The 20,221-nt window shown below is 41.3% G+C and overlaps 2 protein-coding genes across 2 annotated transcripts in view; both read right to left on the bottom strand.

Moving 5' to 3' along the window:
• Positions 1 to 506: 506 nt before the first annotated feature.
• Positions 507 to 11,688, bottom strand: LOC140347333 (RILP-like protein 1). Its single transcript, XM_072433744.1, has 8 exons — positions 11,187 to 11,688; positions 10,603 to 10,753; positions 7,968 to 8,083; positions 7,515 to 7,787; positions 5,975 to 6,142; positions 1,756 to 1,919; positions 1,569 to 1,655; positions 507 to 907 (listed from the first exon to the last, which is right to left on the bottom strand). The coding sequence occupies exons 1-8, from the start codon at positions 11,466 to 11,468 to the stop codon at positions 808 to 810; spliced, it is 1,341 nt and encodes a 446-aa protein (XP_072289845.1). The 5' UTR covers positions 11,469 to 11,688; the 3' UTR covers positions 507 to 807.
• A 947-nt stretch (positions 11,689 to 12,635) lies between these two features.
• hip1rb (huntingtin interacting protein 1 related b) overlaps positions 12,636 to 20,221 on the bottom strand; it is a 38,965-nt gene continuing 31,379 nt past the window's right edge. Inside the window, exons 23-32 of the mRNA XM_072433753.1 lie at positions 18,897 to 19,007; positions 18,766 to 18,824; positions 18,407 to 18,437; positions 18,276 to 18,338; positions 17,029 to 17,129; positions 15,676 to 15,781; positions 15,468 to 15,591; positions 15,323 to 15,384; positions 14,161 to 14,379; positions 12,636 to 13,462 (exon numbers count right to left, since the gene is read on the bottom strand). Coding sequence (XP_072289854.1) covers positions 13,454 to 13,462; positions 14,161 to 14,379; positions 15,323 to 15,384; positions 15,468 to 15,591; positions 15,676 to 15,781; positions 17,029 to 17,129; positions 18,276 to 18,338; positions 18,407 to 18,437; positions 18,766 to 18,824; positions 18,897 to 19,007 — 885 coding nt within the window. The 3' untranslated portion in view covers positions 12,636 to 13,453. The remainder of the gene's footprint in view (positions 13,463 to 14,160; positions 14,380 to 15,322; positions 15,385 to 15,467; positions 15,592 to 15,675; positions 15,782 to 17,028; positions 17,130 to 18,275; positions 18,339 to 18,406; positions 18,438 to 18,765; positions 18,825 to 18,896; positions 19,008 to 20,221) is intronic.

The following is a 20,221-nucleotide window of genomic DNA, read 5'->3' as shown; positions in this document are numbered from 1 at the left end:
AAACGACCAGAGAATGATTTTTTTTTTTAAATACACAACTAAAGGTGAGCGATAGGTGTGTTTTATGATTGATACGTGGCAGGACTAATGGACAGTCCACGCCACCAGGAAATAAGACTCGGGATTTGGGCCAATAAAATCGTCCATTCAACCTTTAAGTGCCCAGTTAAACGTTGAATACAAAAGGACCGTTAAGAGTCTTAAAGCTTTATACCACTCAGAGGTGAACCCATTGGTCCCCCGAAATGTATTGTTCTTTAAGCTTTTGATGGCATCCTGCGTCTCCAACACTGTTATTTCAGCTCATTTAAAAAAATGTGCTTTTCTGACCTACACATGCGCACTTCCGCCTGAGTTCTCAAATTGCCGAAAAATCGTCCATAACGCATTAAAGATGAGAGAACCTTTATTTGACCCACATTGGGAAAATTTCAGTGTTGCAACACAGATTAGGAACTCATCAGTAAAGTAATTACTGCAGACAGAAAAGCAAACAGGCTTAAATCTTACATAAAATAACTTTATTAACATGATTTTTACAGAATATCATCTACATCTACAGTCATGCCATAAATACACGCAGCGCAGAAAAACAAAGTGCTTTACAATAACCAAAACATTTTACAATTTAAATAAATAACTAGATATAACTTTCATTTAATCAGTTCAAAGTGCTACGTTTTCTTGGATGTTGTATTGTGCGTGGCACTCTCATTGGTAACCAATTAAAAACCAAACTTAAAAAACTTAGAAAAATAAAAAGAGCGGATAGTCTATGTGCATGAGAGCTTAAAAGAATAAATGATGTTAAAAGGTTAGATGATGGAGCCCTCTTCCGATGGGCATCAGGGTGGGGTCATCTGAGATCAGACCTGCAGCCACCATGGGCATGATGGCCGTGAAGATCCTGCACACAAACAAACAAACAAACAAACAAACAAACAAACAAACAAACAAACGCGTCAGCACTATCCTGACTGTGCAGACTCGAAGACATGGCATGTGTAGAGAGAGAAGAGGTTTTACAACTAAGACAAAGCAGGAATTGCACCAAGATGACCCAGGAATCATGTATGTTTAGTGTTTCTGATGGAGAGTATACACCATTAAGATGTCCTCAAGCATCATAGATTCTACTGGGTCAAACTTTTAACAAAAAATCTCAAATTTACAGGCCTTTCACATTCAAAACAACCAATTAATGAAAATAATCATCACTTGACTAATTGATGCACAAATAATCTGTAGTTTCAGCCCTAATTTGTTTTCAAAGCTTTGAATGGGTTAGAGTTGGGGACTAGTGGCCCCACAGAACATCTCAGATCTCCTCCAGACAAAACCAAGGGGGATCCGGCCTTTTCTGTGTTTGAAGTCTTAGCTTACCACTTACATTCTTTTAACATTGTGTGAGTTGTGTGCTCCTTTGTCATTGATCTGTTTGTATTCATTTGATTTATTCACCTATTTTATGGTTTTATTTATTGTGGTTAATTGTTGTTTTGATTTCACTATGGCTTTGTCTGTACGATGTGCAATAGAAATAAAGTGGATTGGATGCAGTGACCCACAGTCTGCGGATGCCGGACTCGGGCTCCTCAGCAGCAGGCTCAGGGCTCTCCTCCTCACACAGACTGGGGTCCTCCTCACACTCCTCCCTGCAACACAGCCAGCTCGGGTCAGCCCCTGCTCGGGTCAGCCCCGCTCGGGTCACATAACATGGTGGAAAGCATTAGTGTGATCATGAGGTGGACATACGTTTTGTAGTAGGCCAATTCTTCCTGCAGCAGGAACACCTGGGCCTTGAGCTGGTTCTTCTCGTGCAGGACGTCCCTCAGCTCCTGGAGGGTGAAGCGAGGGCTGTCCGACTCCTGCCCACTGCCGTCTGTGTCATCCCCAGAGTCTGTCCCAGCTGACCTGTCCTGTCACAGCGAGACCATCTGCTTTTACACATCTTACACGCTCAATAAACACACTGTGGACAACTTGATGAACGTATTTCCAAAAGCTTCACAAATGTAAACAGAAATAAAAGCACAAGACACATACCTATAGTTTTTTGGATTATAAGTTGCACTTTTACATAGTTTTGGCCGTGCGACTTATACTCGGGAGCGACTTATGTGATATCTTTCATTACTTTCACACTGGCAACTGCATTTCACTAGAGGGCGCTCTAGGCTCTAAGCGACGCAGAAGAAGAATCTGCACTTCCTCTTCCTCTGGAGTTTGTGGAGTTGTTTAGAAGTGACACAGAGGAAGAAGAATTCAATGGATTTAGTGATTTGGGGTAAAACTGATGCTTTGGTAAACTTGTTAGCATGTTCTTTATGCTATAGTTATCTGAATAACTGTCACGTTATGCTACGTTTGCATAACACCGTCTGTGCGTCATGTCGCTGAAGGTGTTAGCGTTAGCATACGTACACCTATTCACCATGTTCTCTAATCTGCTATTATTATAAATTGCATTTCAAGATGAAACATTTGCTCTGGGTCTTGGATTTGATCAAATACATTTCCCCCAAAAACGATTTATACTCCAGTGCAACATATGTTTTTTTCTTCTCTATTATGCATTTTTTTGACTTATACTCTGGTGCGACTTATACTCCAGAAAATATATAGATATGTGATATTCTTTATTTTTTTCCCTTATTTTCCATTCTAATGTCCAGTCCTTGATTGTAGGTGCAGATTGTGTCATTCATTTGTTTGTGATGGCCCTTTTCCTGCTGCCAAAAGTATGTTCCATATATCTCCATTGAATGTGTCCAGGGCACATGGAGAGGGCTTTTTAGGCCCAAATATATAGTTCTGAAAGCTCTTTGTTGATTTCAGTCCAATATTTCTGAGATTCTGTGGTTCTCCACTCAGATGTTCATATAAATGGGTTAGGGTTAAAAAGAGTAGAGGGCTGCCCAAATTGTTAATACTTTTTATATAATTATTTTATTTTAAAATATTATTTCCCTTGAAAGTTTAGTTTTATAAGCTTAAATAAATATACTGTTGAATCTGTGCTGTTAGGTGTAACACTTTGATCAGAAACCAACCGGGTTAAGATTTCAACATCTTTGTTTAAGTTATATGTTTTAATGATGGTCGTTCTTTCCATGTTGTAAGCACAGATTTTACCCAGGGATTCTTAACTTCCTCCAAATGACTCAAGCGTCTGTCATCTGCCCTCCCTCAGTATTTAGTATATTCTGGATCTCACCAGTACAGCCACGCTCTGACATGAGCTGAAATAAAGTCATTTTTCAGACAATGTAAAGCCCAGTCTCCTTTTTCTTTTGGAAGTTTTAGGGTCTTAAATCGGATTTGAGGTGCTTTTCCTTACCATACAAATCTTGAGAATGTTTTATTCCACTCCTCAAAGAAAATGAGTCTGGAATAGAAGACAAATCTGGGCAAAACATGAATTCTCATAGTTTCAGTCCTTTGACTTAGACTTAAGTATGGGATCAGATCATATCATTTTGACAGATCTCGATGGAGGACCACACCTAAATATAAAGAGATTCTGTTTGCCATCTAAATGAATAAGTCATTATTTCTAAAGCGGGTCATCAAAAAGAGAATTTTAGTTTGTTGTACATTCATTTTGTTTCCTGACGTTGGATATGGAAATCCTTGGTTTGGTCAAATATAATAGAACATCAGCAGCAGCAGGCAATTTTATGTTCCATCCCATCAACTTCAAAAAACGTGAATTGTTTTTGATTGTCTAATATAATATATTGGGCCAATGGTTCCAAATACAAAGCAAATAATTCATCTATTTAAAATTGGCACAGAATCAAACAGAATCAAAAGCCTTCTCTTGGCGTTCAAACTAATGATCACAGCTTCGTTCTGCTGATGTACATTATGTGTACATTATGTGAAAGGATCGTCTGCGTTTGTCGTATGTTAATAAATCCCGTCTGATCATTGTGGATTCAAATGATCAGATTCAAGTTGATTCTTCCCCTCTTTAGGTATTAAGGAGGGATCGGAGCTTTTACGATAAAAGTTGTTAAAAGCAGAGGAGTGAGTGTCCTCCCGTCACTTCCTGGAGATGAACTGTTTTTTAGTCTTTTGATTGCACTTTGAATTTCAGTGGTTGTTATTTCAACTCCTGCTCTTCAGACATGGGGAGAAATGCACTCCTTTTTGGATACTCTCAATTTACCAGCCCTCTCTTCTTCATGCTTGTGTGTTCCGTGGCTTCACTTTCGGCTCGTGCTGAGCGGCCGCTTTGCGCTCCAGCGCCATCAGCGGGCTGGATCCCTCGCTCTGCCCCGTGTAAACTCAGGAAGTGGTGTGAAGGGAAAATGTCATGTCATTAGGTTGTTGCGATGTTTAGCTAATAAGGTACACAGGATGTTTGATTGTTTCAACATGGTTAGTAACCTTTGTTCTGCGCTTTGGTGAGTTGACACTTGCCGAGGTAAAGGACAGAGAGCCTGGCCATAAAGATACTGTTAATGTGTGTTGAGGATTAGGAAGGTGCCTTTGTGAGGGTCTAATAACCCACGACCAGGGATGAAACAAAGGCCTCTAACAATCATTACTTTCTGACATCATGTTCTGACTGTTGTGCCTCTTTAAGCAGGAGTGACATTCAGTCAGTCAGACCAGGGAGGGAGAGACGACTCTGTCAGGGAAAGCATTTTGGCTTGTGTACGGCTAAAATAAAGACCCACATTTGAACAATACAACTTGGTTCTATTCTATCTTATTTCTCTGGCACCGTTTATAGTATATTTTCCGCAACAGTGGCGACCTAAAACATCTGCGCTCGCGCTGTCTGTAGCTCGCTCTGTTGACTCGGACTAGTGTGTAACGTAGCGGGCGTTCAGTGCCAGACAATCATTATAAACAGATCGCTGGGTCCGATACTAACAGGTTTGAAAATAGGTTTAAAAAACAAACAAACCTTATTGTAGCTATAAATATTCACAAAAATGGAAAAAACGGTTCATCTTGACATCCCAACATGTATCCTGTTTTTGGTGACATTTGTCCATTTAAAAGATCTCATATTTTGGTAGAAAAAGCTTCAGTTGTAGTCATCTGGACTCAGTTTGAAAAAAATAGACGTTTCGACTCTCATCCAAGAGTCATTGTCAATAAAAGAATTTAGATCGAGAACTCCGATATTAATACTGTTCTGTGGTAAGACCCGCCCATTGGGAGGAGCCTTCCTGAAGTAGAAAGAGTTGTTGGTTTCAACAGAAACTCCCCCCTTGTATCTACCGAGCTAGCCTATTCAGAATCTTAATGGGCTATTAGAAACCTCTTTGTCTTTGTGAGACCCTGGCTCAACCACCCTGAGTACCTGATTAGCATCTGAATGTCCTCTACCTTTCCAGGGGTTCAGTAACCCATTATAAATAACAGGAAGATTGAATCTTAGCCCTCCATTTCTGTTTAAAGAAGGTCTTTCTTTTTTAACAAAAATAGCTTCCTTGACTCCTGTTTCAAACCATCTTTTCTCCCTGCTTAAAACCTTCACCTCACCGTCTTCAAACGAGTGATTAGAGGCTTCAAGATGGAGATGCACGGCGCTCTGTGGACCTGAACTAGTATTTCTTCTGTGCTGATAAAGCCTCTTGTGTAGAGGCTGTTTTGTCTCACCTATGTAACGTTCTTTACAGCTTTCTTCACTGCATTGGATCGAATAAACTACATTGCTCTGTTTTTGAGTCGGAAACTTGTCCTTAGGATGAACCAGTTTTTGTCTTAAAGTGTTTCCTGGTTTAAAATAAACAGGGACTTCGTGTTGTCTAAAAATTCTCTGCAGTTTTTCCGACAGGCCAGACACATAAGGGATAGAAACACCCTTCCTTCTCTGTTCAGTATCTCATATTTTGGTTTGCCTTGTTAATTGCTATGGAAACCCCTTGAGATACAAACAGCTGAAATGCATGAATAGACTGTGCCGCTGCCACAGGACCAAACGTGAATGGATGCTTTTTACAGGTCTTACCAGTAACAACAGTGCCGCGTCAGACTCCTCAGAGTCGGCTTTGCTCAAGGGCACTTGTTCAAAACAGTTTGCCAAGAACTGCGGGTCCCCTGCACACTCCACCCAGACTGAAGAGGGCCTCACCGCAGCGGCAGGATCAGCTGCAGGGGCAGGACCAGCTGCAGGGGCCTACAGGGAAAGACAAGGTTTATCACACACATTTTCACATCAGTCCAATGAGTCCAATGTCCAGTATTTGGCTTGCTGCTGTGGTAAATATATCTGATATTTGCCGATACTAATATTTTGTTTTAAAATCCACAGCGAAGCCCACAAATCTATCTAAGTTGAAGTAAAAATCACAAATGAACTTTCCATTTTAAAAATAACAAAATGTTATGGGTCTGGGATATAAAATCATTTGTTGCATGCCTGCGTAAATATACAGACATATAAAGTGCTTCTGTCTCCACGTTTACTCATGGGTCAGTTAAAAAATACAAATATATCAGTGCCAAATATTTTCCCCACATACTGTAGGTCCTTTTCACTGTAGCGTCCGGCAGGTTCCAGTAGCAAGGCCAATTAGCCGAGCTCACTATAATAAGCTATATTTAATTAGCATAAAACGGACAGCAAGTTAGGGCTGGATAATAACTACCACATAAATACTTCACCATGGGAAATCCTGTGTTTGGATGAGGTAGTGTTTCTGTCTCCAAGCTAAATTTATTTGAATCAATCATATCAATATAAAACTGCAAACTGAACTAACTTGTTTACAGAAACGCTTGACATTCTATGTACTTTTAGCAAGTTAATGTTAGCCTTTAGCTTTGAGACAAACACACTTTCCCCAGGATCATATTTGCATGGATCATCTCTGGCAGCATGTTAAGACCTTTACATACATCTGGAACTCACTCTCTGCAGTGTGATCTGTACATTCAGGTTTATTGTAGCTAGCCTAAGTCCCCACACAGAATACTGGTACAGATAATACCCGTCCCATCAGGGTGACCGCCTGTCCTGATCTTGGTCGTACTAGTGGTTGTCAGAAATGGTCCGTTATTGCAGTTTCCATCTCAGAAACTGGTCTCAGAGGTTAAAATGATGAGGGGACCGAGGGGCCACTGTCACTGATCAGAGGGTGATTCTGTAATTAGGTTTGATAACGTAACATAAATAACCACATAAATATGACAATAAAAAAGATAATAACCATCCTTGAATGTATTGTTATGTATCGTGTGTACTGTTTAAGATAAGATAAGATATGCCTTTATTTATGCATTAGATATGCCTTTATTTATATGATATTATCAGACAGCAAGGAAAAAGTACAACAAAAAAGATTTCTTTGATCAATACTGTGACCCTCAGAACATTGATTTATTCCTAGCCTGTTAAAACTATAATCCACTCTTTATCTTTATAGTGTGTATAACCAGTGTAGGTTAAACCCAATTAAAAGACAGTAGATTAGGCTATAATGTTATATTAGTTATTATATTATAAAGTTGTGTCACTAAATCCTATGGCCACGTTTAAGACTCCCTACCTCAGTGAGAGGCGCAGCCGCAGGTGGAGGCCCTGCACTAGTCAGGCCGGCACACACAGGCACATGCTCCACCAGTGTGTCCAGGTCCTGTAGCTCCCTCTGCAGGCGGGACACCTCCTGCTTCAGCTGTCCCAGCTCCTGCAGCCGGGCCTGGGCCACGGCCTCCAGCTCGGCCCTGTGCTGTACCAGGTCCTTCCCCTGGGCCTCCATCAGAGCCAGCCTGTGCCGCAGGTCCTGGTTCATCTTTATCACACGGTTCTGCTGCAGCTGGAGCTAAAGGCCCAGGAAAGACTAAAGCTGTTTAAATACTTTGTAACTTGAATTCATGTCCATGTACAGAAAACAAGTAGGTCATTCAGCCTTGGTTGCATTCAAAAGCCTCCCACCAGCAGAGGGCAGGAGCTGTGTTTTAACGCTTAAATCACTTAGTTTGAAAAGCTCAGAAGGACTCACTGCCTCAACATCGTCGTTCCTCAGCGACAGCTCGTGCTGTTTGGAGCGGATCTCATCCCTCTGCTTCTCCACCAGCTCCTTCAGCTTCTCCAGGACCTCTCGTTCCTTCTCTGACCCTGATGGGGGTGAGAAACATTCAAACTAGAACTGCATTGCTCGAGAAATCTACAAGGACTTCTAATGATGCACGATACCTTAACTCAACCTCGACCTATTTTTGGAAATATTCTATTTTTATAATTAGACAATTATAAAGATATTAGATTGGATCTTTAAATTGAGGATTTCAAGGTATATTTAAAAATACACAGTTAAAACAAGTCACTTTTGTTAAAAAGCTGCTCACATTTTTAAAGGTTGTATCTTACGCAAAACTGACTTGTGTTAGCTTTTAGCCAGCCTTTACAGTGGCGGTCCTGGGGGGATCGATGTATTTTGGGGTATGGGAAGTCCTACTTTAGAAGGCTCAGGATTCTAGTCCTGACTTTCAGAGCTTTGCATGGTCAGGTCCTTTGTACATCAGCGATCTGATCACACCGTACACTCTCCTCGCTCACTGAGGTCTTTGGATCAGAAACTGCTGTTGGTTCCTCGCACTCGTTTTTGGACCAGAGGAGACAGATCCTTCTAGAATGTTGCTCCCAGACTCTGGAATGATCTTCCTCTCTCCCTGCGGTCACTGGACTGGAAGGGTCAGCACAAAACCTTTTTATTTAGTCGAGCCTTTTAATTACAGTTGCTTTAGGGACTGATTTGACTGTATTTTGTCTTATGTGTATTGCTCACTGTAAGTTTTGTTGTTGTTGTGTTTTTATTGTTTTACTCTGTGTTTTTGTGAAGCACTTTGACTTCTGTCTGTGAAAGGTGCTATACAAATAAAATGTACTTACTTACTTACAGGACACTTATGAACCCTGAGTGATTTGGCAGAGATGTAAACACTGCAGTAAGTGAATCCTGAGCCTCCTGGAGATGCACGGAGCTATATCTGTGTCAAGCTGAAAATAGTTTGCTCTGCCCTGGTGTTTTAGGGTCTTATTACCAAAGCACCTTTTACACTAGATTTGTGTAACTGACTATTTGCAGGTGAATGACGTGAACAGATTTTTATCAAACATCCAATTAAGTAAAAATATTGAAATTCAGTGTGTAAAAATACAAGGTTTTAAATTTCTATTCAATTTATTTTTAAGAGTGTATAACATTTCAGTGATTGTTTGTATTAGTGTTGTAAAATGAATTGTATAAAATGTATGTGCTTTTATTTATTTAGTTTGCTCAATTACAATAAAAAAGAAATTAATTAAAAATCTGTAATTGTCTAAAACTCAAAGTAAACAGTATTTTAACAAAACTATATTTTGGTGCTATAATAAACACGTTTTTAAAGCATTGTATTTTTAAAATGTACAAGCTGAATTTTAACAAGTCAGTGAATATTTGAATTCAGTTCACATAATTCAAATGCAAACCTATCTGTAAAATTAGTGCTTTGGTGATAAAAACACAAAACCACTTTCATACATTATTCCAAGCAGAAATATTTTGAATAAAAAAATGTTTTTATTGGTTTGTGAAAGTAAAAAAGAAAAAAAGTCTGACATGAGATTATCATAATCTCATAATTGAAATCCTAATGATTCCAAAACAATATGATTTATCTGACTGCGGGTCAAATGAAAGAGGCCTGTGCAGTGACCCACATCTGGGCCACGCTGCTCTGGGCCACGCTGCTCTGGGCCACGCTGCTCTGGGCCACGCTGCTCTGGGCCACGCTGCTCTGGGCCACGCTGCTCTGGGCCACGCTGCTCTGGGCCACGCTGCTCTGGGCCACGCTGCTCTGGGCCACACTGCTCTGCTGAACTCCAGAAGTGAAGCTTCTTTTTGTGACACGATGTGTTCTGCAGAAACTCTAACGTTCACTTGATACAAACCATTTCACATTCTGTCTCATTAGTTGTGAACTCTCTTTTAGGGCTGCAACTAACAATTATTTGCCATTTGATTCATCTATTGATTATTTTTTGATAACTCGATTTGTTTTTTAAATCGTGAAAGCTGTAATTAGAATTGTTTTAACTGTTTAAAAAGAAGACATGATCAATTTCTTTAATAGATAATTCAAATCTCTTGGCAATCACCGTTAAAGGGGACATATTATGCACGATCAGGCTGCCCCAAATAAATTGTATGTTTGCTGTAACCCGACCCAACATTTTTCAAGTGCGTCGGTCGGAAGGTCTTTTTTTTTACTTTGAAGGCAAAAAAAATCCAAATCGTCGCCATTTTTTGACCCGCAGTAACCGCCAGGGGTCAGGCTTCAACACTCAATGACGGAGAACATCTCGATCAACTCGAACGGGAGACTAAATCTTCAGTCAGCTAGTTTTTTACGGCACACGGCCTCATCTTAAATGAGCTTTTACTCTTGTCACAAGTAAAATCATCATTAGTTTCCTCAAGGTTCTATTTTGGTGTATTATTTGATTTTATTGAGAAAACTTCACATTAGACATTTTAAATCATGATTAATCCCATTTGAAAAGACTGATTAATCTGATTACATTTATGGATTGACAGCACTAGTTTCTTTAGAAGTAAGACACTCTTGGTTACTGTGGTGCAAACTCCTCACCCTCGTGCTCCTGCAGCGCGTCCACAGTCACAGGACACTCGGACACAGACTGGGACAGCAGCAGCTTCTTGTTGTCCCGCTGGAGCTGAGCGATCTGAGACAGAAGGTCCTGAACTTCAGCTCTCCACACGTCCTCCACCAGCTCCAGCTCCTGACCAGGACAACACTTTATCAGACCAGGACCTGCTTATTCGTCATATCAATATGAGCGGAGCGGTTTCAATAAGGTTAAAACGATAGCTTCAAAGTCAAATGATCCTGGTGAAGGTGTAGTTTAAAAACACAGCACTTCTGGTGATGGAACAGACTGTTCCATGTTTTTGATGCAGAAACATAGATTTAAAAATAATAATAATATTGGCCCTTGAAACTACTTTTTAACAGTTTAGCCACTTGAAATGAAAAAGTATTGAAGCCTGGTCTCTGAAAGCTCCAGAAGGAGAAGGTAAAGGAGAAAAGAGAAGGTAAAGGGTAAAGGAGAAGGTAAATGGTAAAGGTAGAGGTAAAGTTAAAGGATAGAGGTAAAGGTGAAGTTAAAGGGTAGAGGTAAAGTAGAAGGTAAATCGTAAGGGCAAAGGTCAGACCATCTGGTGCTTCCGGTCCTGCTCGTAGCGCTCGTTCCGCTCGTGGCGCAGTCTGTCCAGCTCCAGCTGCAGCTCCTCGGCCTTGTCCCGCGCTCCTCCATAGTTCACCAGGACCTCCAGCAGCTCCAGCACGCGGACCACTTTGGGCACCACTCCCACCATGGACTCGCAGCCGTAGCGCTCTATGACCCGCTCAAACTCGTGTCCCAGCAGCGCGGCGATATCGTACACGTCCACCACCGTCAGCTCGGCCGCGGGTCGGTCCAGCGCACACGTCTCCATGTTTGTCACAACCGTGTGCTCGGCTTCCGCTGCGTCTGTGACCGGTGCAGCCGCCCGCGCCTCTCACCGCGGTTAGAGCCGCTGCTGCTGCCGCTGGTGCTGCCGGGATAAGCCGCGCCGCAGCCTCATGGCCCGTGGTCACCACGAGCTTCTCTGGGTCAGACCCGAGCTGGGTTCTTTCTGGGTCGGACCGGTTTGTTTGTCTCGTGAAACTTTGGAAAGTTGTGACAGCGGCGCGTGGCCTCGTGCGCGCGCGGCTGCCGCGTTCAAGGACAGTCAGCGGCGTGGGACTTAAAGAACGCGTCCACACCATGGATCTATTATTGGTCCACACACGAACATTGAGCCAAGTTTAGTCCTGATTTACACTTGGTTTAGTCCCGCGGTTACCACTGCATCCTTATTATACTGTTAAGTCAAACTAACTAAACTCTCAACTTGACAAATACCGGTAGTGTATATAAAGGCCGTGGCCGCAGAGCCGCGGCGCGGTCAAATAGCAGTTTCAGGAGCCGCGGCACGGCTATATAGCCTCATGGCTAAACTTAACACGGCGCGGTCAAATAGCCCAGCAGTTTCAGGAGCCGCGGCACAAAATAACATGGCATTTTCGCGGCTCTGTAGACACTCCCTTATATAAATAACATTTGAGAAATTTAGACACTTGCAAAAATGTCAGAATATCAGTTTTAATTTAATATTCAGTTGTATCATCTGGACAGTTTTTTTTAAACTTAAATCTTTTTTAAAGAGTCACTCAATCTGTGAATCAAGAACGGTTATCAGATTTATCCCTCTCTGGGGAGGCCCTGCCCACTGGAATTATAATTCTGGTTATTTAAATAACAGCAAATTTGGCAAAAGTCAGATGTTGCTGTTTACACATAATTTAAACATTCTATTTAAAAAAATCTGAAATACACACTAAGTGCGTTTGTGACTGCAGTTGGTCACTCATCAAAGCAGCTTCTTCCTCTGACAGATTCTGCCGAGTCATTGCCTTATATCGGTCTGAAGGGAAGAGAAAACTTTTGGACAGAATTACATTTAATTTGCTATGTAACCTATATCAAGTACAGTTTGTAGAACTAGGCACATTTCCTCATTCCATCTTTTAACCAACTTTATTTTAAATGCTCAAACTAAATACACACGGGAGACCAAATGAAATATTTGTTGTTTATTTGACATTTACACATGGTACAATGAGAAACCACCATTATTATTACTAAAATATATTAATAGATCTGAGCTTATAAAGATACATACTTCATACAGAGCAAAGAAGAAGAAACAAAAGGAGGCGTATGAACAAGACCCTGTTTGAAACGTTCCCAGAGGCAGAGGATCTTCTCTTCAGCAAACTCACAAATCATTTTCCTCCCAAACTAAAAGAAAAAGGTCACATTCACTCACTGTGCAATCGTCTGTCATACAAGGACGTCCCAACTGTCCGAGCCGCTTCACACCGCTCCAGCTTTGTGCGTGACAGTCAGTACAGTACAGTACATTCAAGACCTCGGAAATATCACGTGGTAATAAAGGCAAAGGCAGAGGTATGTTCAATATTTCCAGCTAAATATCAGGACATCTTTCAGCTTTAATACAAAGTGTGACAAAAAAGATCCAAAGTAAAGTTCTGCTAGGTTGAGGCATTGCAGTCACTTAAGTTTTCTTGTCTTCTTTTACTAAAAGCAGTAGAGATTAAATCAAATATAAAAAGGTTTCATGATACAATAAAAACTACATGTCAAAAAGGAGCCAAGACATTTTATCCTTAGTGCCAAGATAACAGTTGCATTTGAAGTGTGGAGAGTCCCGAGGAAAGGTTCTGTGATTTTTTTTTTTTTTTTGGAGAGGTTTTGGCAAAATCAGGAGGTTGATGTTAAGATTGTCAGCTAAGTTTTTTTAAAAATAAAATACACTAAAATCGGACAATCTTGATCAGACGGGTCACTGCGGCGTTTGTTCTTGGATTCAGGCATTTATTTGAACTGGAAAACAAAAAGATAATTTTAGACAAGTGTGTGTTGTCAGAAGGACAAGGATTAAAAATAAAAAGATAAATTAACAGTGTAATCTTTCACATTTACACTTGCATTTCTGGTCTAAGTCTGAGCTAATTAGACAGAAAAAACAAATGATTTGTGATCACGCTAAATGATGTTAGGAAGTATTCTTAAATGTTATTTTAGGTTCAGCGGTCTGTCTCTGGCACAAGCAGGGAAAGGTTGGGACCCTCAACACTACAACATTTGAAACGCTTATGCCAAATCTACAACCCCGTGATCCACTATTTTAGGACTGACCAAACAGGCACTGAAGAGGCTCGTTTCTCCACAAACTTTGACTCCAACAAATCACAAAACATTAAAAATGTAGTTAATGTGTTTAAACACATTTACCATTGTATTTTACTGCACTTGTTTCTTTAATAGGAGTCAACTTTTTTCAAAATAGTTTTTAATTTTACCTAAACATATTTGACCACAAATTATACATTTGTTGAAACTCAAATACAATTTTGAGGGTAGAAAATTGTTATTTAAAAAAAACAAAAAACTTAAAATCATCATCAGCATTTAGGTCTGATGTTATAGTTCACTTAATTTTTCCTCCAGGAATTCTGAACATTGTGTGGACCTAACATTTGAAATGGTCTGTAAGGACATATTTCATGCACACAACTCACCATATTCTTGGGCAGGACGTTGGGCTTCTGGGCCAGAGAAGGCTTTGTCAAGAGCATAGGTTTGGACGGTTTAGACGGTTTGGGGGAGCCCGGGGCCAGTCCGTTGCCCTCGGTGATTTGGTCCAGGGGAACTCCTGCCACCTCGTAGTGCTTCTTCCTCAGCTCGCCCAGATGCAGGCGCTCGTGCTCCAGCCGAGTCTCCAGCTCCAGGACCTTCACCTACAGAACAGAAGGAGAGACGGAGACCCAGATGACTCCAGGATCGCCTTTCACTCCATTAAGTAACTAAAACACAAGGCTACTTTGGGCATCTACTATGGTCCTTGCCCCAAAGGGTTAGGTCAGACCATTCTTTTCTCAGGGTACAGCAGGTCAAAAAACTGATAGTGTTTTTGTTTAGCTTTTGAAACAAAACAAATACTGAACAAAAGATTGTTCTCTTCTTTTTGCCTCAAAATGCTTGGTTCTGCTTGGTTAGACTATTGGCCCTAAAAAAGGAACAGACAAATGTACAAAAACATTTTTTTTCAATGAAAGTAAAGACTTGAGTTCTCTTTTATAAAGTGGAATACTGTAGGTACACGCACTAACCATATGTGCCAGGCTACTGCAGGGATCATGTAAAAAAGAGAAGCCTGCACACTTGCTCCAAAACTGCATTTCATCGACAATGTGCTTTATAAAGCACACTTCGGTACAAATATGTTACGTACGAGACTTTCCACGCCAAGTTTGTGATCTATAAAACTTGGAAATGAGCGGCCAGGTCCGAACACCCTGAACTTTGCGCATCGGGGCGTTCAGAGATGAGGCAGAAGGTGATCTGTGCTCAGACAGATCAAGTGAGCAAGTTAGGAGGTTTATGGAAGTTTGTGTTTTGTCAGCAATCCATTTTAAGTTTTATAAATGGACATTTCCTTCAACACATGGTTATCCCTGTAGCACGAGGTTCTCTTTAGAGCTTTCTTTGGATTGTTTAAAATGAGTGAAAACACTGGCAGTCTGACTTTACACTACAGTATATTAACCTTAAAGTGTAAATTACAATCAAGGCTCTAAGAAAACGCACCATGTCACCCACCCCAACTCACAAGCAATGTCTTTCACACAAAACTATACCAATATGATATCTGGTATAGCTTTCAGATCTGAGTCTACTTGCCTGTGCCTCCATTTCTTCCCTTTTCAGTTTGATGAGAGACATCCCGGAGAAGTCCATGGTGTCTGCAGAGAAACGGATGAGGGTTACATTCGAGTTCATGTTGTAGCCCACAGAATCACACTGGTCATGTCCCTGTGGTTCTGACCTTTCTGTTCCAGGTTTTCCTGCCCCGTCCTGGTCGAGGCCACCACTTTGGCCGTCATCTCGTTGACGTATCGAGAGGCCTGCTGCAGTGTGGACAGGCGCTTACTGCTGCGGTCTGCTTTCACCTGACACGGCAACACAAGACTGTAACGACGGCAAACGCCAGAATAATGCATTATAAAACTACAAAGTGACAGCATTAGTCTTACCTTAGAAGCTGCAACTAGTTGTGCAGTACTGGCTGCGATCTCGTGTGAACAGACGATGAGTTCTTCATATTTACCCGTGTGCAAAACTACTTTATCCGCAGAGTCCCTGAGGATTACATAAACAAACATGCAGAAATGTAAAAAGATACTTTTGGATCTCAAGAACAAGCTCACCAGTTCACAAAAATACATTTATTAAGTCCAAGTTTGTGTCGCTGTGAGATGTGGCTAAATCTAGAGTGAACGGGAAACTACTTCAGCTTTATCCTCAGCATTTTCTACATTTAATTTCCTTCTCTGCTACTCCTCTGCACCCCAGGTCAGTTATAAGCACTTATGATCTGGATCCGGGCCCAAGCAGCGTCCAGTCTGGACCGAACCTCAAAGCGAGCTTTTCTTGGCGAGCGCTCTGTCCGCACATCACCGTGCGTCAGATCACAGCATGAGAACGCTTTACCAGCGCGGGAGATCAGCCTTGATTTCTGAAGTAGTGATATTTTTCCACAAGTATTGATACTTTACGATACCTGATACAATATTTGGTATCAATCTGCCCATCACTAATTATAATATTAAAGTGGCATAGTGGCAGAAAAGGGCTTTTGTTTTTATTAGACAGGACAATAGAGCATGAAATGGGGACGAAACTGTGGAATGAACTCCCCACATGTGTGCTATCCACTCTACGCCATGTTTTAACCTCTTTATGTAATGCACTGGCTTTGGCTGAGGATAGATGCTTTAAGCACTGGAAATATCATATTTTGAACAGGAAACAGCTCAGACTTACTCTCAATAAAAAAATAATTTGACATATTCCAGTCATGTTTTAGGCCTGATCACAGCACTGAGACTGCTTTATGTCAAGGTGACAAATGGCATGAACACTGATGTGGGCAAAGTCTCTGCTGCGTTCAGACCGCGGCGTTTCAAGCGCTTAGCATGGCGGGTCTTGAGGGTTCATGCGTCTAGTGGGAAAAACTGAAATTTGAGGCATGTCAACCAATCAGGAGCTTCCTCCAGAGCAACAGTCATTCATCTGAATAGCAGTCATTGCACCAGGCAGTCAGAGGCAGATTTGTGTCTAGTACAAGGGTGTCTCCAGCGTCTGCACTCAAAAGAATAGGCGTCCAACTAGAGGCGTTTGGTGCCATTTTGACGCTTGAACTCAGCACTCTGATCCAACCAGATTAAGACTAATTTTCACCCTCTTGGTCATGCAATCCTTTGACAGAGACCGGGTGGGGATCAATGGCACTGCCCTGAACTGGTTCAAGCCCCATCTAGAAATGAAGTACTTACACAGCCCATAGTGCCTTGTGCCCCCGAGTCCTACAGAAGAGTGTGACTTACACCAGCTCGGTGGCGCCCCAGCCCACAGCCTTGGACGCAGAGATGAGCCCCTCTGTCCAGCGCGAGTTGCGGGCGTAGAACTCTTTTATGGACGCTGCTCCCTGTCCAGACAGACACACAGAGCATTAGTGAGCCACGATTATTGTGAAGGGGAATATTGAGAGTAATCACAATTATCTGCAAAAAGAGAGTGAATGTTAACATTGTATTTTTTTATGTTTCAACTTTCAACTATTCAAATATTCCCGTGAGAAGAAAATGTGTTTATTATAGCAATTTAGCAATTAACCTGCCCAACGTTTAATACAGCAGATCATTTTGGAAATAAAGTATAATGGCAACAAATGCATTAAATAATATACATTTAAACTCATCTGCACCTCATTGTAGCTCTTTTAAGTATTATAGCAGTTATTAGTGAGATGAGCTAAAGGGATAAAGCAAAAATAATAATTTGACATTATTGTTCATAGATTTAGCCTGTGCTAAAAAGGTACTCCTGAATGTACATCCAAAGGCATAGCTTTTTTAGGAAATTAGTCTAAGGACTTTTGTGAGTGCCTAAGTTTAATTTTCCTCACACAAAGTAAGTTGTATTACATGATTACAGCACAGTACTAGTACTACACACTGCAGCAGCGAGGCCCTGACTAGCTCAAGCCTATATTAGCACTTCTGAATGAACATTAAGCCCAACAACTCCAAGGACCTCATTAAACATGTGTAACCGTCTTATTTGTTAAATGTTATGACAGTGAATGATTCGTAGGTTGTACATGTCACTTGCTGCTCTCCTGTTCCGTTTACAGAGGGAGAGGGCGTTGTGACCATGACTAACGTTTGGGAATTCAAACGTGACCAAAAAAAACAAACAAAGCAGAAGAAGTCTGCTCTGACATTAGCGCTCTTCCACACGTTGCCACATGTGTTTGAGCTCACAAGTATTTACATGAAGCTTTAGTGTTGCTCCTGCTCCTCTCCTAAAGCCCTGTGCAGGCGCCACACACTTTTCACGTGACTTTCACCCTCCCATCGCGCAATTAACCACTTTATTAACTTAAGTGTCAAATGTTTAGTCTTGAGAGAGAAAAGCAGAACATTGTGGGGAAGACGGAGCTCAGCGTGCCGAGTGCTTAATGTGGCAGCGGCAGGACAGTCACAGGAGTGCAGACTGAACGTGACCTGTGCAGGTTTCATCAGGCTTGGGCCAAGAATGGACTCTACTTTGTCTTAAATGTGTGACTCACCCTTCCACCCTCTACGATCTCCTTCTGCAGATCTGTGGAGGCCACCACCAGCATACGGATGGCCTGCAACAGACACAACCGTTAGTCACGCATTTCACCAAAGTTTGTTGGACAGAGTTGAGCAAACGTACCTTCATCAAGTCTGTGCAGCTGTTTAGGATTCTGAAAAGGAAACAGAAGTGTATTCAGCAGTCTGTATAAGAGCTGTTCAATATTAATGTTTAGAAAGACATATTGCCTCTTTTTCAGGTATTTTGTGATAAATTATTAACATGGATCATGATTTTACATTTGGTTCATTGTAAACCGCAAAATTGCTCTAGACTTAAAGCAGAAAAAAGCTAAAAGTAATAATACAGGATTACAATACAGGATTACTCAAACATGTGTGAATAAAGGAAAACACAACTGTGAGTGAGCCAATCATGAGGGACCACCAGTATCATATATTTTTGCATCATAAGTTCTCTTATAAAGTTGGAGAACCCACCTTTCATTGACCTCCAGTTTGACTCCTGAGGTGTCTTTTCTGGCTTGGTTCATCATGTCCTAAACAAGAGACCTGCTCCATAAACGTATCTTTACAGTGTTGACTACAGTGCGTTTCATGGCATGACTCACATCGATCCTGCGCACAGCCTCCTCTATAGCAGCTGATGTCGCAGCCATCTCTTTGTCCACCAGGTCCCCCAGCTCGTCCTGACGCACGTCCATGCCTTTGGGACGCAGCTCCTGCACAAACAACACTGTCAGAGCGCTCACGCAACTCCAGGATGAAAAATATGAGTATACTGCCATTTTGGCCACATGTAAAAGCAGCAGACGTTCATTTAAGTGGCCATGTGACATTTTTTAAATCCAACAAGTTTGACCTGGATTATTCTCCGAGTTCAGAGAAGTAGGTAAAAACAGAGCACCCAAGGACAAAACAGGATTAAGTACTTTGACATCTTTCCCCTTATTTAACCTCCATTTGTTGATTAAAAAAAAAAAAAGATATATAGCTATAATGAACTTACAAAGTAGAGTCTCAACTTCGGGTTATTATGTAGGCCTATGTAGACTTCTTAATCATAATTGTGGAGGTATTTTAATGTTCATGTTTTCGTGTGCTTCACATATGAACTCACTGTGTTAGTACTTGTATTAGATTGACTGTCTTTATAATAGTGTCATCAGCTGTGCACATTGACGTTGAAACAGAATGAGTGTGTTTAATCTTAGTGTCAGGAGCAAATATGAAATCAATTTAGAAAAAGAACAGGCTGCGCTTTCTTAAAATATACAAACGGACATCTGTATTGTATCTACGACCGAGCTGCGCTCTGGACTCACATAGTTCACCCCTTTGAACATTCGCAGTGGAAAACGTGTCGCGTGTAAATCCTAATCAACTACGACCAACGACTATCAGCAACTAAAGCACGTTTTGGTTCACAGTTGGTCCCCGCCTGGTACTGACTTTTTACCGTTTTATACAATACTTCTATGGATAAAATATTTTTCTTGGTCAGAAACGGTAAAAGTTACTAAGGCAAGTAAAGTAATTTCATAATGATGAAATTATTCCATTTTAAATGATATCCCCTTAGATAACTGCTTTTAAAAGAAGGGTCATTTGATTACAGTAGCACGTTACTGCCCAACACAACATGCTGGTGGTGGTGGTGGGAAAGGCTCATGGTGCAGATTTACAGCCTCACTTCTGCCAACCTGCCCCAGGGCAGCTGTGGCTACTTAAGCATGAAGTGAATAATGACTACAGTGCTTCAATTGAGCATTGAATACATCTTCCACCTTCAGCTGCCACTGTTTTGAGGAGTAAATCAACTTAAATGTGGCAGTGGGAACAGATGGACAGGACTTATGGGACAGGTCTTATGTTGTTTTGACCGTATCTTATCTGCCCACAGCTTGTTCAAAGTTCTAATACACCCCTTCATGCG

Source organism: Eucyclogobius newberryi, unplaced genomic scaffold, assembly GCF_026437365.1.
Source record: "Eucyclogobius newberryi isolate DKJ021-1_F unplaced genomic scaffold, fEucNew1.0.hap1 SCAF_6, whole genome shotgun sequence".
NCBI classification, from domain to species: Eukaryota; Metazoa; Chordata; class Actinopteri; order Gobiiformes; family Gobiidae; genus Eucyclogobius; species Eucyclogobius newberryi.
This window is presented reverse-complemented; position numbering and strand designations above follow the sequence as displayed.